Here is a 17,605-nt window from a genome sequence, read left to right on the forward strand (position 1 = left end):
ACTCATGGATCATTCATTAGCATGACCTATCTGACATCCCTAAAAGGACAAGTCAAGGGCTTGCATACCCCAGTGGTGTCCCCGCAAAGCCTCCCCACTGATGGACCTGGTAACATGAGAGACACCCAGATCTGCTAACATTTAACACGCTTCCCAGCCAACATCAATGTTTGAGCTGGGATGTGCTCCGCGATGGTGCTGATCCAACTCTGTCACCATTGTACTGCATCTCACACCCTCTCTGATCCTTGGAAATTGTTCTTCTGATGGGCAGGGGTAGCAGTTTAGTGGGGAGATTGTTGCTTTTTGGTGTCAAAACACAGCTCTCGCTCTTTTTTTCACTAGCCTAATGCCATTGACGTCATCCCTCACTAGCACTGGGGCAAATGAGAGCCAAATGTGATCTAGATATGGCATTACTGTCTAAACATGACCTCAAGAAAGCTTAGACAAACAGCCGCCTCTATCACGTCCCCCCTCTGTTCTTAAGCAAGAGCCTAGTGGATTTTCACCATTGGCTGAGGAAGAAGTCCCCTCCTATTAGAGGTTTGAGTGGTCTGATGGAGCCCTCGCTACTGAATTTCTTCCTCTTCTCTCATCACAATTTCCTTTGGCTTAGGAGAGGCCTTGGTCTCAGTGAGCCCGTATCTCTTTGGGCACTCCAATCCCGCTTTCTCACCCCGCAGAATTAAAATCTGGACTGAAGTCAGACTCTTCGGCTCTGCACCTGCAGCAGCCAAGCGAGCCAACTGCGACTGCTTTGCTCAATGTAGGCTATAAGCTAAAGTTAAAGGAAAGGGCAGTATAACAAGGTGGCTCTGTTGCCTGCAAGATACACTTCAGGCACCTTTCCTCCCTTTCAGTTTTTTCCACCAGAAGTAATGAACTGAAGGGAATGGAGCCACCCGGATTCTTCACGAGTTCTCCTTTCGGTTCATCCTGCAGACCACTGGAGTTGCATGTGTACCATGCAGGGGAGTCACAGCAGGTCTTTCCTCTGCTCTGATGTGTGAAGGAAGTAACTGCAGCTAGCCTACCGCTTGCTGGAGATGCCAGTTGCCTGAAAGCACCGCTGTGGCGGGTGTCTGCCTGGACCTCATTTTTCAGCCTGGCTGAAGGAGGAGATCCTCGGAACGCCAATACGTTTGCTCGTTGATCATTTTGCAGAAGTCCATAAAGCCCCTTCATCCAAGGCGCTTCTGCTTTGCCACCCTTTTGGATAGTTATTGTCTTTAAGAATGCTAGTCACTTTAAAAACACTGTGTGTAAATATTCACTGAGTACAGTAGGGTTCTTTTTTTAGAACAGTTCATTTTCTAAAGGATTGTTAGACCATGGGGGGGGGGGGGGGGGAAGGCGGGGATCCAGGATGGTTGTGGGTCCAGCCCAAACCCAGAGGTGTTTGAGGTTTATTCTTGGGGATGGTGTGTTTCCTTATAGATGTTTTTGTTTGAATGTTTAGGGTCGTAAGGGTTTGGGCTCCATTTTTGTCTGGGCCTCAGGAAATGGTGGCAGAGAAGGCGATTACTGCTCTTGTGATGGCTACACCAACAGCATCTACACCATCTCCATCAGCAGCAGCACGGACAGTGGGCTCAAGCCGTGGTATCTAGAGGAATGCGCATCTACTCTCGCCACAACCTACAGCAGCGGGGCATTTTATGAACAAAAAATTGTAAGTTGTATACCTGGCTCCAAGATGGTTAATTGAATTCTACCTACCTGCCATTTCCCCTGTTGTTTAGATTGACTAAGTTGCGGAAGGGGCAAAATTATTGTTAAGTTATTCACACTTCTCCTCCTAAAAACTACTGGGCACTGTTACGTGGTGCTGTTGCTGTGTTTCACCCCAGAGGTGATTGCATTTCAGTGGTGGATGAAATGATTCTAGTTTACAAAGCACTGTGAGATCCTGCGAGATGAAAGGTGTTCTGTTCAAGTAAGTCACTGTTTGAAGTACTGTAGAAGTCCTTACTTTGGTAGACTTTCTCTTTGGGATTTACATTCAGTTTTGGTTTAGATTTTTTTATACTTTGTACCTGATTCTGCAGACATTCAGGCCTGTACTTATCTCTGGAGTCAGTGCGGCTTCTTGTGCACTTAAAGTTGAGCATGTGCATGTTTGCAGGGTCAGGGCCTTAATTTTGTAATTGTAGGGCCAGATTCTGCTCTCATTTTCTCTGGATTTACACCAGTGAACTCCATTGATGTCAGTAGAACACCATCAAGGTACATCTGATGTGCAAAGAGAATCGGGACCCTATTTTTTTTTAATCAAAGTGAAAAGCAATAAAATGTTCCAAGCTTCCAAAAGTATAGGCATGTGCACCTAGTGTCCTTTACTACCCTCTGAAATGAAAGCTTAGGATTCTTCTATTAAAGGTCTGAGTTCCTATAATTTTAGCCTGAAATGAGCACTAGAGAGGAAACATGGTTAGGCCACTTGCCTAGGACTTGGGAGAATTGTATTCAAGTCCCTGCTCTGCAATATATGGTTAGGCAAGTTACTTAGGGCAGGTCTTCACTACCCGCCGGATCGACGGGTAGTGATCCATCTATTGGGGATCGATTTATCGTGTCTAGAGTAGACGCGATAAATCGATCCCCGATCGCTCTGCCGTCGACTCCAGAACTCCACGACTGCTGAGAGGCGGAAGCAGAGTCGACGGGGGAGCGGTGGCAGTCGACCCCGCGCCGTGAGGATGGGAGGTAAGTCGATCTAAGATACGTCGACTTCAGCTACGCTATTCTCGTAGCTGAAGTTTCATATATTAGATCAATCCCTTTGAGACTAACAAAAGTACTGGGAGCATAAGCTTTCGTGGGTAAGAACCTCACTTCTTCAGCAAAAAGAAGAACAGGAGTACTTGTGGCACCTTAGAGACTAACAAATTTATTAGAGCATAAGCTCTAATTTTGTTAATAAATAAAATAAAATAAAATAAATAAAATAAATTTGTTAGTCTCTAAGGTGCCACAAGTACTCCTGTTCTTCTTTTTGCGGATACAGACTAACACGGCTGTTACTCTGAAACCTGTCACTTCTTCAGATGCAAGTAATGGAAATCTCCAGAGGCAGGTATATATCAGTGTGGAGATAACGAGGTTAGTTATCTCCACACTGATATATACCTGCCTCTGGAGATTTCCATTACTTGCATCTGAAGAAGTGAGGTTCTTACCCACGAAAGCTTATGCTCCCAGTACTTTTGTTAGTCTCAAAGGTGCCACAGGACCCTCTGTTGCTTTTAACAGAGTTCTAGAAGTTTAAAGAAATGCATATGCACACATTTGTCAGCAGGCATAAACATTTAAGAGCTGTTTTATTTCCTCCCTCCCTCCTTTCTCCCCCTCTTTCCCCCCCCGGAACTTCCTTACCCCACAGGAAAAATGTGGATAGAATTCCTTCCCCTTAGCTACTACGTGTAATTATTATACAAGGAAACTGGGTGTGCTGTAATATCTGGGCTCCATTAGCAGGAATTTAATGCTGACTTAAAACAAAAAGTGTTCATGTGTCTGGAGTGAAGATCATTTTCAATCTTAAAAGTGATTTTTAAAGCCTTACTAAAGTACGAGCTGTAAACACTGTGAAATTAAAATGGCCGTGCTATTTAAACAGAAAGCCCTCTATTATTTTGCTAGAAGTGAAAGGCCTAGTTTTGTAGTCGCACATCCACATCTCTTGATTTGCATTATTTTCTGCTAGGAAATGGGTCTGTATAAATTTTGCGTGAACTTATTGTTATATAAGCATCAGGGGGTAGCCGTGTTAGTCTGTATCTATAAAAACAACAAGGAGTCTGGTGGCACCTTATGCCCAAATAAATCTGTTAGTCTTTAAGGTGCCACCAGACTCCTTGTTGTTATATAAGCAGAATTTATGGAGTGCACTCTGCAAAACCAACAGGGAAAGTCAGGCAGAAGGGTTCAGTAGCACAGCTTTGGCATCCACCTTTACTTGTTTATTCAGGTGATCATTTAATATATGTGTTCCTTTTCTGTTCGATCATGTTCTGCTAGGACATGCTTTTGAGGTCTCGAATTGTGTACTTTGAGAAGCAGGATAGTAACACTGGCCTGTTAACATGTTGTAATTCAAAAGAGCAACTGGCTGAACCAGTACGCGTTGGAACATGATTTACAATGCAGTTTACAAGACTTGTGTTCAGTGAAGTTGCTTAGGCTCTGCAAGTGTTGACTTGTATTTTTTCTTGATTAGTCACACTAATGTGTGAAAAAGGGCTCTTAGCTCTGATTAATACATTTGGCAACAATCCCATTGAATAAAAACCTACCGTGTCCTTCTTCCTGTTCAATTTCTTCCCTTACTAACATCACAATAAAGAATGTTTCCTTAGAGAAATAATGGAAAACCATCACTGAGTTTCAATGAACCGTTCTGTGAACAGCTTGGGTATTTTTTCACAGCCTTTCAAGTTTGCCCATCAAAAAAACACATCTCTTAATAACAAGGGGATTATAATACCAATATAATAGTATTGGGCTATAATACTCTCCGTGCATAACCCAAAACTCAGGCAATTCCAATATTACCTGTCATCACCTCTCATCGCTAGAGCTAGTCCGGAATCTTCCATCAAAATGATTTTTCGATGGACACTGCAGTTTCTACAAAATAAAAATTTTCTGTGGGGCAAATTTCAATTTGATTAGATTTTTCCATTAGGAAAACCAAAACAAAATATTTGTTGAACAGTTTCACATTAAGCTGCATAGCCTTATGGTGCTGGGTTGCATTATGGGAGTTGTAGTTTGGGTGCCTGATGCTTCCATTCTCTCCTATGGGCCAGGCTCCCAGACTGGACTACATCTCCCATGCAATGTAGTCTCCCTTCTGATTGAGCTGCCTGATGCATCATGGGTGTAGTCTGACCGGGGAGCCCACAGGAGAAAAAGGCATCATGTCCCTGAACTAAAACTACCATGAGGCAATGCAGCACCACAGGGAGATGCAGTTTAATGCTGAACTGACTTTAAATGTTTTGTTTCAGGTCAGTCCAACAAACTGAAATGAAACTTTTCAATTTGGAAAAAGAAGAACAGGAGTACTTGTGGCACCTTAGAGACTAACAAATTTATTAGAGCATAAGCTTTCGTGGACTACAGCCCACTTCTTCGGCTGAAACTTTTCAATTTGGGAATATTGAAGTGTTTCATTTTGATGGGAAAATGCCAAAATAAAATGTTTTGCAGTTTCTAAATAGAAATTTTTCAGAACTTTTTATTCCATGAACATTTTCAGTATTTCAATTTTTTCCTCACAGATTTGGGATGAAAACAAATGTAGATGTATCAGGATTTCCAGTTTTTGACCTGCTCTACTCATCACCCTAGCCAAGCTAATGAGCTAGTGCAGTGGTTCCCAAACTTGTTCTGCCGCTTGTGCAGGGAAAGCCCCTGGCGGGCCGGGCCGGGCCGGGCCGCGTCTGCAGGTTCGGCCGATCGCGGCTCCCAGTGGCTGTGGTTTGCTGCTTCAGGCCAATGGGAGCCGCTAGAAGCGGCGGCCAGTAAGTCCCTTGGCCTGTGCCACTTCCAGCAGCTCCCATTGGCCTGGAGCAGCGAACCGCAGCCACTGGGAGCCACGATCGGCCAAACCTGCGGACACAGCAGGTAAACAAACCGGCCCGGCCCGCCAGGGGCTTTCCCTGCACAAGCGGCGTCCCAAGTTTGGGAAACACTGAGCTAGTGAATTGGGTTGAGGATTTGAAGACCACAAGTACAAACTATCCTTAAGTGTTCAGAAGAGGTGGTTCCACTGAAAGGCATACTAGCCACAGAACATCAAAAAAGCGTTATACAGAGTTCTAGCCACACCCTCCCCATTAACCTTAATGATACTCATGCAGCAAAAAAACACTGCAACAGTTTGCAAATATGATTACTACGGAGAGCAATCACTTTGGAAATTTGACCCACATTTCTTCTGAAGAATAGATTGATATCAAGGTTTGCCACCTTTCATACTTCTGGTATCTCAGCATGCTTTACAAAGCAGGGAGTTAGATAATGCTGGGCAATGCAGCAAGTTTTACGTTCTACTGTCAAACAGGTTGAGACACTGGGACTACTTTATGAAAAGAGGGATTGTTGGCCAGGACACCAGAGGTATTTTTTGCTTTAATTTTCACCTGGGCAGTCACATCATTGATGAGACAGGTCCCCAAAATCACGAGATTGGCTTTAAAATCATGGGATTTTTAACAGTGTGGGAACAGGTCTTGATGTAACTTCTCATCTGAAGAACAGCCCATCTAACAATGCAGCACTCTCCGAGGGGTGTAGAAGACTATTAGATCAAGCCCTGATACGGGACTTGAATCTTCTGGCCTAAAAGTAAAGGTGCTGCTAACGGAATGTCTGCAAGTATCAGCTTCTCTATGGGCCAGATAGTTCAGACGGTATGTTTGTAAGTGATGGTGGTGACTCGCAGTATCCTCTCATCTGGTGATAGCACAGCATGCAGATTTGCCTGCCCTGTAGCTCTGGCCAGCAGTCAGTGAGCTATTGTTCCCCCGGAGCCCAGTGGTGACTGAAAGGGAAAAGCTTGGGTTTATTATTGCAGTAACACTGATGACAACGTCCCTCCTCATGACATGTCACCGGGCAGCGTGGATACTCATTTTCCATAGGCAGCTTTCTCCAAATTCACAATCCCTGACAAAACAGTTTTCCCCCGGCCCCAAATTACATTGTCATTGTTCTGCAAAGTAGCTAAAGTAAAACTTAAGCTGGGAATATCTAAAACCCATTTGTTTATCAGATGTCCATTTTCGCTGTACAGGTGTCTGGGGCCCTGTGCATATCTTAAATGCTCTGTGCATATTGATATCAGTGGGACTTGTGCACATGCTTAAAGTCTAAGTGCTGTCCCGAATTGGGGTGCTTTCCTGAAGTGGGGCCTTCATTTTGTCAGATTTTCCAGTAAGCATTTTTCATGCTTTCTCTCATTCTCCCTCACTCTCCCAGAAGAAGCTCCCTGTGTACATCCCCAGACAAATCTCATGGTGCTCCTTCAAACCCTCCTTTGTCATGATGCCTACAAAAAACTAGGCAGGTAGTATTATACTGTTTGTTATCACCTCATTGTTCGACTCATAAGACTGGAAGGAACCTCAAGAGGTCACCTAGTCCAGTCCCCTGCACTCATGGCAGGACTAAGTCAGTTAGCTTGTGCTTCCACCTGTTGTCTCTCAACTTCTTAGATTGTTAGCTCTTCAGGGCAGTGACCATCTTTTTATTATGAGTTTGTACAGCACCGTGCACAACAGGGACCCGATCCCTGATCATTGCGCCTTACAATGGATCCTGTTCCCACCAAACATGTACTTTCTCTCTCTGGCTCATCAAGGTCGTGACATTTCAGGCAGTGTCTGTTCAGATGCATCTTAAACAAACTCTAACCCTTCAGCATTAATCGGGGCATGTAGCTTTCTGTTTATGACAGGGACCTTGGACTGTTTTGTGATCGTACCGTATAGAAATCTGCTCATAGCACAATAATTAGCTGCCATCATTTTGTCATTAGGTTACCACAGATTTAAGACACGGTTGCACAGAAGGTCATACTGGAACTTCCGTGTCTGCACCCATCGTCACAGGCATCATCGCTTTGGCTTTAGAAGCAAAGTAAGTTAACTCTTGCCTTCCTTGTCGGCCACGTTCTGTATTGAATGTTTATGTAACCAGAGCCAGAGAAGAGATGAGACAGGCTTTTTACTAGAGCTGACTGAAATGGGAAAATGATTGAATGATAAATGGCAAAATTGTTTCCATTTTGCTAGGTTTTATGTGGGTCCATTTTCTATTTTGCATGACATTTTCCTGCAATATTTTTAAACAACATTTTTACTGAACTAGTTCTTAGCACAGTTCTTTTTCCGAACCCCTGGCTTTCAGTAAGACAACACAGTTTTCAGTGAATGAAAATTTTTGATAACTATCTCAAAAATGGTTTCCATAAAAATTGTGGTTAAAAATGTTGCAGAAAGTTTCATGAGAAATGGAACATTTCTGTAATGTTGTCAGTTTTTCACAAAACATTTCATTTTCGGAGGGGAGGTAACTTTTCAACCAAAAAAAAAAAAAAGTCTTTTAGCGCAAAACATTTTGACTGACTCTACGTTTGTACAGGTTTCAGAGTGGTAGCCGTGTTAGTCTGTATCAGCAAAAACAATGAGGCGTCCTCGTGGCACCTTAGAGACTAACAAATTTATTTGGGCATAAGATTTTGTGGGCTAGAACCCACTTCATTAGATGCATGGAGTGGAAAATACAGTAGCAGGTATATATACACAGTACATGAAAAAATGGGAGTTGCCTTGCCAAGTGGAGGGGTCAGTGCTAACGAGACAATTCAATTAAAGTGGAAGTGGGCTATTCTCAACAGTAGAATACGAAGGGAGGAAAAATCACTTTTGAAAAATCTACATTTTTAAAGAGCTATGGTTGGAAAACTGAAATCTCTCCCCAAACTCAGCCCCTCCTTTCCATTTAAATCTCTTTCGCTCTCCTCCCCACCCCCTCTTGCTCTGTACAGATAAACTTCACGATGGAAGCTGACCATCATAAAACCTAGATTGTAGCAGACCAGAGGGGGAGAGCGTCATCCTGAGACCCCCTCACTGAGTGTGCCCTGCCACCAACCTCCCTTTTTAGAGCAGGGGGCTGTTGAATACAACAGTTTCTACTGTATCACGTGAGCAGAGAGGAGGGTCTGTGAAATAGCCAAGACTCCGACAGTGAAGGGTGGGTAGATCCAAATAAAGACCTTAAAGTTCAGCAGTACCCAGTGCAGATCAGAGTAATGTGCTCCCAGTGGGAAATACCATCTAGCAACTGGGGTAGCCTCATTCTGCACTAGCTACACTTCCAGGATGGATGTGAGGCACATTCCTTGGAAAGTGACATTTCACTCTTCATGCAGCTGCTACATACAGGGGCATTGCCAGCCCAATTCTCCGAGTCTGTGCAGTTTAAGGGCCTCATCCTGCTCCCATTGATGCCTGGGGCAAAGCTGTTTCGGGATCAAGCCCAAACAGAATACAGTCAAAACTTAATGTAACACCAACAGACCCCGGTCGTCAGGATTGAACTTGGGACCTTTGGAACTTAGTGCATGAGCCTCTACTGCATGAGCTAAAAGCCACATGGCTGTTAGCTAAAGCTGTAGTAGACTCATTAATCTCTAGGTGGTTTCAGTGCCACTAGCTGGGACAGAGCACCACACCCAGGAGGTGTGTGGGTTACACCAGCATTTTAAAAGGTGTCACTCTCCCTCTAAATGCAGCCTTGGTGTCTAAGCATGTCTCAGGTGATTGTTTTGTCTTTCCTATAACAAGCATTTTTGATGTGTTTGGTAGGAAAAAAACAACAACCCAGGCTGCTGGCATCCATGCTGTGATCCCAGCTCCCACAGCCATTAATATATTGTAGACAGCTGGGAGTCCACAGTCCTAGAGACAAATCATTTCTTATGTGGATGTGATGCAGTTCATTGAAGGCACTAAGAAACGCTGGTGTAGCTGACAACTTTGGTCCTCATTCCCCTGCCCCCTCGCTTTAAGATATTTTGGCTCCATTTTAAATTGAGAAACCCATGTCAGATGAAGCCGTTTTAGGAGATGCCATTTTCATTACAAATAAATGAAGAGCGTTCAATGTAATTTTTGAGTGGCTTTGCTGATGAATAAAATGCAGCACTAAGTACCAGAGGATAGCACATAAGAGATGCAAGCACTCAGACGGTCCATCATTACAAGAAAAAATAAATTGAATTTCTTTTGTTAAATGCTGTGGATAGAATTATAAATCAAAGCTCAAGACGCTTACGTAGCATCTGAGAGAAAAAAGCATGAAAAGTGTTCACAAAATAGCTCAGTGATTCTGATAAAGAGTGAGTGAAATTCACCCCAATTCACAGGGTCAGCACAATGCCTAAATACTGTCTGAGTCTCAATTATGGCCTACTTTGATTGTTACCCTAAATGAGAAGCTCGGTTTATTTCCCACGGGACGTGTTATTTACAGGAATGTAGAGTTTGCCATAGCAACTCAGACTATTGGCCCTTCTGGTCAAGTAAACTGCTTCGAGCAGTGACCAATGCTTGTCATTTTGGAGGAAGATGGGGGAAACCACACCCAAAATGTACACTGTTCTGCACTGCAGAATTCCTTCCTGACCTCCATGTGGCAATCAGTTTATGTTCTGAAGCATGAGATTTCAGTACATTTAGCCTGGAATGAATCACTGCAAATGTTGTTGCCCATCAGATTACCCATTCCATCCAGCTCCAGTATTTAGCTTTGCTTATCCTGATCCCATTGCAGCTTTGCTAGAACTTTGATAACTTTCAGTAACCATTCCAGTCTAGAGGGGGGAAACAGCAAAAATTCCTTTAAATCTCTACACATAATGTTAATATTTAAATAACCAATTTGCACTGTATTTTAATTTAAATTGGAGGAAAACCCTCTTACATCTCTCATTGAATGATGCTATCTTTTCCTTTACCGGGAGAGGTGAGATGTACCTGCTGCATTCTCCTCTCTGCAGCCATGGGTTTGCACTACAGAACAGTCAAATCTGAATGTAGCTGATAATGTTCAGCTGATTGAAAGTTACTACATTGGCACACCAAAGGCTTCCCTGTAATTTTTGTTTTTTTTTACATCATTATTATTTTAGCCCCTCACTGACCTGGAGAGATGTTCAGCATCTGATTGTTAAAACATCCAGGCCACTACATCTGAAAGCAAATGACTGGAAAACAAATGGAGCAGGACGCAAAGGTGAGGCAGACAGTGTGTATGGACTGGATTGAGCATCTTTTGCCGCAAATGATACTCCCGGGGGACCTCTGCCCCACTGCACAAAGCAGAATTTGCACAGATTTAATGTTCTGTGCAGAATTTCCTTTTCCCCCGCAGAATTGGCGCTGCAGAGCTGTTGTCTGCCACTAGCGGCTGCTGGACCCAGCAGAGCCCAACTCCCCAGCTTGCAAATAGAAGACACTGCTGGGGGGAGAGGGGTCAGAGCTGGAGGGTTCCCAGCAGCTCCAGTTCCTGGCACACCCATGAATGAAGCTGTGAAATCACATAGCTGGGCTTGGGGGAAAGAGGTTGCTGGTGTCTGGGCTGATGGGTGCCCCATGGCTGGGCTCTGGGGACAGAGGGTGTGGGTGTCTGGCCCCGTGGCTGGGCTCTGGGAGGGAGGAGGCACAGAACCAGGAACTGAGTTGTCGTAAGGGTTTCTTTAACTCTCTACTCCTAGGGGAATCTTTTCTTGTTGTCTGTATTGTTACAGACATAGTTGCTGACAGGTATTTTGAAATAAATTACCAAAATAATTGAAACTGGTGTGATTATATAGCGTTATTTTGACAAATAACATTTGCAGAATTTTAAAATATTGCGTGCAGAATTTTGAATTTTTTGGCACAGAATTCCTCCCAGGAGTAAAATGGATATAGAGAAAGCAGTGCAGAACTCTATGTATGGAGAATAAGGTGGCTAGCAGTGTCATTTATGTCACTGTCAGTGCACTCGCAGTAGAGATCCTTTGGGAGAGTTGTTGGCACTTTACCCTTTGAGGCTTTGTGGGGCACAGCTTTATCAAATGGAAAATCAGTTTGGGTATGTGTGACACACACTAACAAGAACATAGTGACCTCAGAAACACTGTATATGTGTAGAGTACACACGGAGAGGAGTTGCCGTTCTCCTCTGCCCTCAAAACATTGGTGTCATTCCAGTTAATGCCGATGGGAGTCTAAAGCACACGAGGAAGGATTTGGGGCTGTTTCTGAAATAGGCACGTCAACTAATGATGGAAAATGGATCGAGCACAGTTACACTCCTCTGAGTTTCATTACTCACTCAGGATAATGGCTGTAGCATAATCCTGGCTTCATAACACTGGCATAGTGTGATTAACTGTAGCCACCTCTGAGGCTAGGTCTACACTACGGGGGGGAGAAGGGTCGACCTTAGATACGCAACTTCAGCTACGTGAATAGCGTAGCTGAAGTTGCGTATTTTAGGTTGACTTACCTGGCTGTGAGGACGGCGGCGAGTCAACCGCTGCCGCTCCGCTGTCGACTCCGCTTCCGCCTCTTGCCGCGGTGGATTTCCGGAGTCAACGGCAGAGCGATCAGGGATCGATTTTATTGCGTCTTCACTAGACGCCATAAGTCGATCCCCAATAGATCGATTGCTACCCGCCGATCCGGCAGGTAGTGAAGACGTGCCCTAAGAGGGAGGATTAGAGTTGAATCCAATCTACATTCTGTCCAACTTCAACAACAACTTTTTCTTAAAACTCTGCAGTGTAGGAGACGAGTGGAATTGTTATTGAACCTGGCCCAAAGAAATATAGTGGGAAGTCTGCTTATTAACCTCTCAGTAGCACGGCTCGTAGATACGGTACATATAGTGGGACAGTTCTTTGTGCTGCTAATGCTTGTCTTCGTTGCCACTTCACTTCATGCTGAGATTCTTTATGTATGAAAGGATTTTAGGAGCCTTCTTTGAGTGTAATCTCCTGAGGGTTTGTTCAACACCTTTCACCGCAGGCCCTGATTCTGGCTGGCATCTCTGAGAGCTTCCACAGTCTAAATAAATAATAATAGTTGGAACCCACTGAAGTGCACTGAGCATCTCATACTTAGCGTTAGCAAAAGCAGTAAAAGTTTCTTGCAGATTCACTTTGCTGGGCTTTATGGTACCTTTGCAAATGTTTGAATACAGAAGTTTTTATTTGCAAGAATGTTCCCATAACAAATAGACATCACAAATGCCAGTACAGATCAATATTCCCAAGAGTGTTTGCATTGGAAGGGCTCCCTCTGCCGTTTTAAGCAGCTGTCTTTATTGTTCTCACCACTGGTTGGCTGGACAATTGTCAAGGGTAGTGGATAATTTGCGGTTTGATAATCTTTGCAAAAGCTTGTTTATCAATGGATATTCCGGGGCTGTGCCACTCGAGCATCTGCTGGCTTTTGTATTTAACAGTGGCTGGTGTGTGCCGAGGGATGTGAAAATACAGAGTTTGGAGAATGAATAACTCTCAGTAAACAATCGTGCTAACTCAGTCCAAAAACCTTCAGCTTTTGCCTGCTCAGATAGGGCGTCACAGCTGAAAACAAAGATTAAAAGAAAACTCTGCCTAGGCCCTTATTAAATGTTGTGCTGTAGAACCACTGAAGAAAGACCATTTGGAAGGATGGTTGAGCGGGTCAGGTATCTGACTGCATTTGAGTCATGGATCTGCCACAGCTTAGGTGTGTAACTTGCAGCAGGTCACTTAATTGCCTTGTGCCTGGGGTTATTAGCATTTCCCTACCTCACAGGGGTGTTGTGGGGATAGATACAGACATTCATTAATGTTTGTGAGATACCCAGCCACCACAGTGACGGGTACTTTATAAATACCTGGATAGATTTTGTAGTGACCACAACCACTAGCTACATCTGTCACCTCTGGTTGAACAAGATCATGGGAAAGCCTGTAGTACCAGTCCCCCAGTGCCCACATTGAAATAGACAGCAGACGGCTTCCTCCTGTATCTTTTGAGCTGGGTAGACAGTGAGGAGTACCACAGGAAGTTTGACAGAGTCTTCCAGGTTGGTGGTGGGATTCTAATGAGAAGAGTTTCCCTAAGCCCGGAGAGCCTGTGCCACAGGAAAAGGTGAAATTTGGATCATTTTTTGCATATTTAGTATTTTTTTCCCCTCTGAGAAATCAAGCGCCAAAGTTAAACATTTTCCCCCCATAAGTGACTTTTAAACGCTGTTAATATCTTTAAGCAAGTAGATTTCTGAGTCTTCTGTCTTTTCAGTTAGCCATCTATATGGATATGGTCTGGTTAATGCAGAAGCTATTGTAATGGAAGCTAAGAAATGGAAAAAAGCACCCACCCAGCACGTCTGCATTGGAAGCTCAGATAGGACACCCAGGTGAGTGTTAACTTGTATATGTTCCCCAGCACCAGGACTATGTGATGGCATAAATATTCTAGCTTGGGGAGACAATGTGTAACCTCCATCATAAATAATCACTTTCTGTTACAGTTACTCATACTTACCTGTTAATGTGCTCTGCTATCAAGCACCATGCATTGAGGTACATTAGACTGTGTGGCAGGATCACATCCCTGCTGGCTGGATCTCACACGCATTGTGTGGGCAAGGTCACACCGCCCGCGGAAGCCATTTTGAAGAGTGTGCTGCTTCATGCCCCTTGCGCACACGCTGTCCAATACCGGACAACACCATGTCTGATTTTGTCTCTGTGCCGGAGAGGGGACAACCCTTAGAAAAGCAGACCCGTCCAGCTTAAAACTGGACGAATGGCCTGCCTAGTGCGTGTGTGTATGTGTGTAGAGGGGTGAGTAACTACGCTCTTGGAGTTGGGTTTGAACTCTGTTTTGATGTGGGTGAGCGTCCCCTGCTCTCTGCATGGTGTTTGAAGTATTCATGGTGGCCGACTCTCATAGATTTATCATGAGTCTTGTGATAATTGGTGTTTTTCTGAAAACCCCAGCTTCTGGAGTCATGTGAAGGCACAAGAACTTCAGGGATTTTGTTTGCTTTTGTTTCTTTGTTTTAAGAGTAAGTTTCTAGCCCTCATGGTTGCAAAGAGAAGCTTGGAAATGCGGAGCAAGTGCTTTAATCTCATGATTTTTAAACCAGTCGCATGATTTTGGAAGGCCTGCCTCTGATTTTTGAACAAATAACGCACACTGGGTTCTTTTGATTTCAGAACCTGTAGGGATTACGTTTTCAAGCTTTTCTCTGCAGCCACAAGGACTAGATGTGTATTTTCCTTTTTAAACGGAAGCTGCGATTCTCACTCTGTTCAGAAGACAATGACTTTCTGCTTTACTCTGCCATTTACTTTTCTAAACAGTGTTGCCCACTCTGGCAGTCTTCTGGCGAGCCTGGAGGTATTCAGTGCTTTTTCTGAACACCGTAGATGCCCCTACGCTAGGACCCAAGCCAGCCAGCATTTCTTACCAGGCTTACAAAGGGGAGCAAATGCTACTCCTTGGCATGTTTGCAGGGTCCTTAAGGATGGCCTGTGGATAGGGAAGTGAGGAAGTTGCTGACCTCAAGGGAAGAAGGAGAGGCAAGGAGGTCTGTGGCTGGGACAGCGGTCACCTGAGCCTGGCGATTTGGTCCAGTTGTGCAAAAAATAAGGGTACTCCCTGATTTAGAAAATGAAGCCAGGTTTGTGTTGGAGAACAAAGATCCCGAGAATTCCAGTGGCCTTGTCTCTTTTCTGATTTGCAGCAAAGAAGCAGGGATTTGAAGCACTGTCAGAAATGCTGTCGCAAGGGGAGAGGGTCTTTTTTTGTTTCTTAAATCCCCATAACTTAGTAGAAGCTTTGGCAGCAATTCATCCTAGTGCGGCTACAGACGCAGCGTATAGGCTGATGGCAAGACGCAGGAGATAAGATACACTAGATACAGGCCAGTTCTGAGCCTGGTTTATTGTGCAAATGTCTGATGATACTTTGATTTGAATTTGTTTGAAATGATGCTGTTAATGAGACCATCCTCCAGCAGCTTGACTCAAATTCCTCTCTTCCAAACAGAAGCCCAGCAGTTGATGCATGCAAACGGTCTGTTTTGCAGAGAGTTTTTATTCCCTTGTGCCTCAGTTATGATTTGCCACGTCTCCTGATCCCAGGGAGAAACCGCTGTGAAGGGTTATCCCAGATGGAGTGGCCTCTGACGTACCAGGGATCTTTCATTAGGGTAGCTGGACACAAGGGGAATGATTCTGGAACAATACACATTGCAGGCAATGTCCTGAAATGAAGGACCATCCGGAAAACCTTCAAATTCCTCTGTATTAAAACTGGGAACAACTGCTGTCTTGATCATACCGGAAAGCCTGTCTTCTGTGCTAAGATGGGGACACCAAGAACTGGGCCTCATTTAGAGCAGCACTTCTCATATGACATGTGCTGGCCATCTGCGCGAGATGTATTTTTCATAGATTAATAGAGTTAAAGGCCAGAATGGACACGATCATCTAGTCTGACCTCCTGCATAACCCAGAGCATAGAATTTCATCTTGTGACTCCTGTATTGAATCCAATAACTTGTGTTAGACTCAGGCATATGTTCCAGAAGGCATCTGGGCTGGCTTTCCTGGTGTTCACTAATTCAGAGTTTGCTGCAAACAGTGGAAAGACTTCAAAGCTAAAGGCAGGCTAGTTCTGTGCTCTACAGTCTTCAAGGCCAGTTCATGGCTACGCAGGTGCAATTACGGGTCTTTTGTAGACCTTCCCCTCCCGTCCCCCTTTCTTTAGGCCTGATCCAAAGTCTGTTGAAATCAATAGAAAGAATTCCATTCAATGGGGTTTGGATCAGGCCCTTTATGAAGAAATTATTTCTTCTCTTCTCTGGTGCAGGAGATCTCTGTCAGCCCAGGCATTAAAGTTTCAGCCTAAATGGAAACAGGCATATCAGTGTGTTTCCCATTGTGGGAACTGATGACGACCATGGGCAGAATAATCTGTCGGACCAGATTAGTCGATCTGGCTCGTAAAGAATCAAAATTCCTGGTAATACACACCCTCATTTCCAGCACAAGTGATTTGCTAATCAAAAGAGCATTATTTTTTTGGAGCAAATAGAGACTGCAAAGCAGTTCTGAATTTGTAGCCAAAGAAGTTCATAAAACAATTTATCTGATACAGACCCTCATTTCAATCCAAGGAGGAATGTGGCCCCAATAATAATAATACTAATTAATAATGAATAAAAAGTTTGTGACTCATACGTCAGAGATCTTTGAGAACAGTTCAAAACAATCTGGTTACCACTGAGTACTTCAGCAGATTGGTGTTATGGGTAGGCCAATGTATTGTGATGCACAGGGCTGGCTCCAGGCACCAGCCCACCAAGCTTATGCTTGGGGCGGCACCTGGAGGGGGGCGGCGCGGTGCTCCGGCTCCGGCTGCCGGGGAGAGCGGGGCCACGGCTGGGGCTCGCCGCCCTCCCCGCGGCGCTCTGGCCGCAAGGGAGAGCGGAGCCGCGGCGGGCTCGCCGCCCTCCCCCCGGGGCTCCGGCCGCCCTCCCCTGCCGCGCTGGAGGGGCGGGGGGCGGCCGGAGGCTTTTTTGCCTGGGGCGGCAAAAAAGCCAGAGCCAGCCCTGGTGATGCAGATAGCATCGATTTGTTACTGTTTGTTGTGAAATAATAGGAAGCAATGAGTAAACAGAACAAAAGAAGTTGAACTGGGGAAACGCCAATTGAGGTTGGCGAGTGAAGGAAGTGCTCCCAGATTCTTGTTTCATTAAGCAGCCCCTCTGGCTCCTTGTTTAGCATGAGTATGTGGAAAGAGATGGAAAAATAAGATAAAGCTACAAAGAGTGATTCCCTGCTGCTGTATTACTTCAGTTTCACTCAGGTGCAACTCCAGTGAGTTCAGTAAAGTATCACTGGTGTAAATACTGTAGTGACCTGCTGAGGAACCAGGTCCTGTGTCTTAATAGCTGGTGGGAGGCTTGTACGTGTTACCTACCTGAAGTCAGGTGTAACTGAATTCAGATTCTGTAGCCCAGTCCCTGAGGT

General features: G+C 44.6%; 1 protein-coding gene across 2 annotated transcripts in view; it reads left to right on the forward strand.

Annotated features, from left to right (window-relative positions):
* The window catches only part of PCSK6 (proprotein convertase subtilisin/kexin type 6), a 117,323-nt gene that overhangs the window by 65,853 nt on the left and 33,865 nt on the right, over nucleotides 1–17,605 (forward strand). For both annotated transcript variants that reach the window (XM_008165479.4, XM_065559206.1), the window contains 4 exons: nucleotides 1,463–1,675; nucleotides 7,550–7,650; nucleotides 10,709–10,812; nucleotides 13,860–13,977. In XM_008165479.4, the coding sequence (XP_008163701.2) occupies nucleotides 1,463–1,675; nucleotides 7,550–7,650; nucleotides 10,709–10,812; nucleotides 13,860–13,977 (536 nt within the window). The remainder of the gene's footprint in view (nucleotides 1–1,462; nucleotides 1,676–7,549; nucleotides 7,651–10,708; nucleotides 10,813–13,859; nucleotides 13,978–17,605) is intronic.

Source organism: Chrysemys picta, chromosome 10 (genome assembly GCF_011386835.1).
Source record: "Chrysemys picta bellii isolate R12L10 chromosome 10, ASM1138683v2, whole genome shotgun sequence".
Taxonomy (NCBI): domain Eukaryota; kingdom Metazoa; phylum Chordata; order Testudines; family Emydidae; genus Chrysemys; species Chrysemys picta.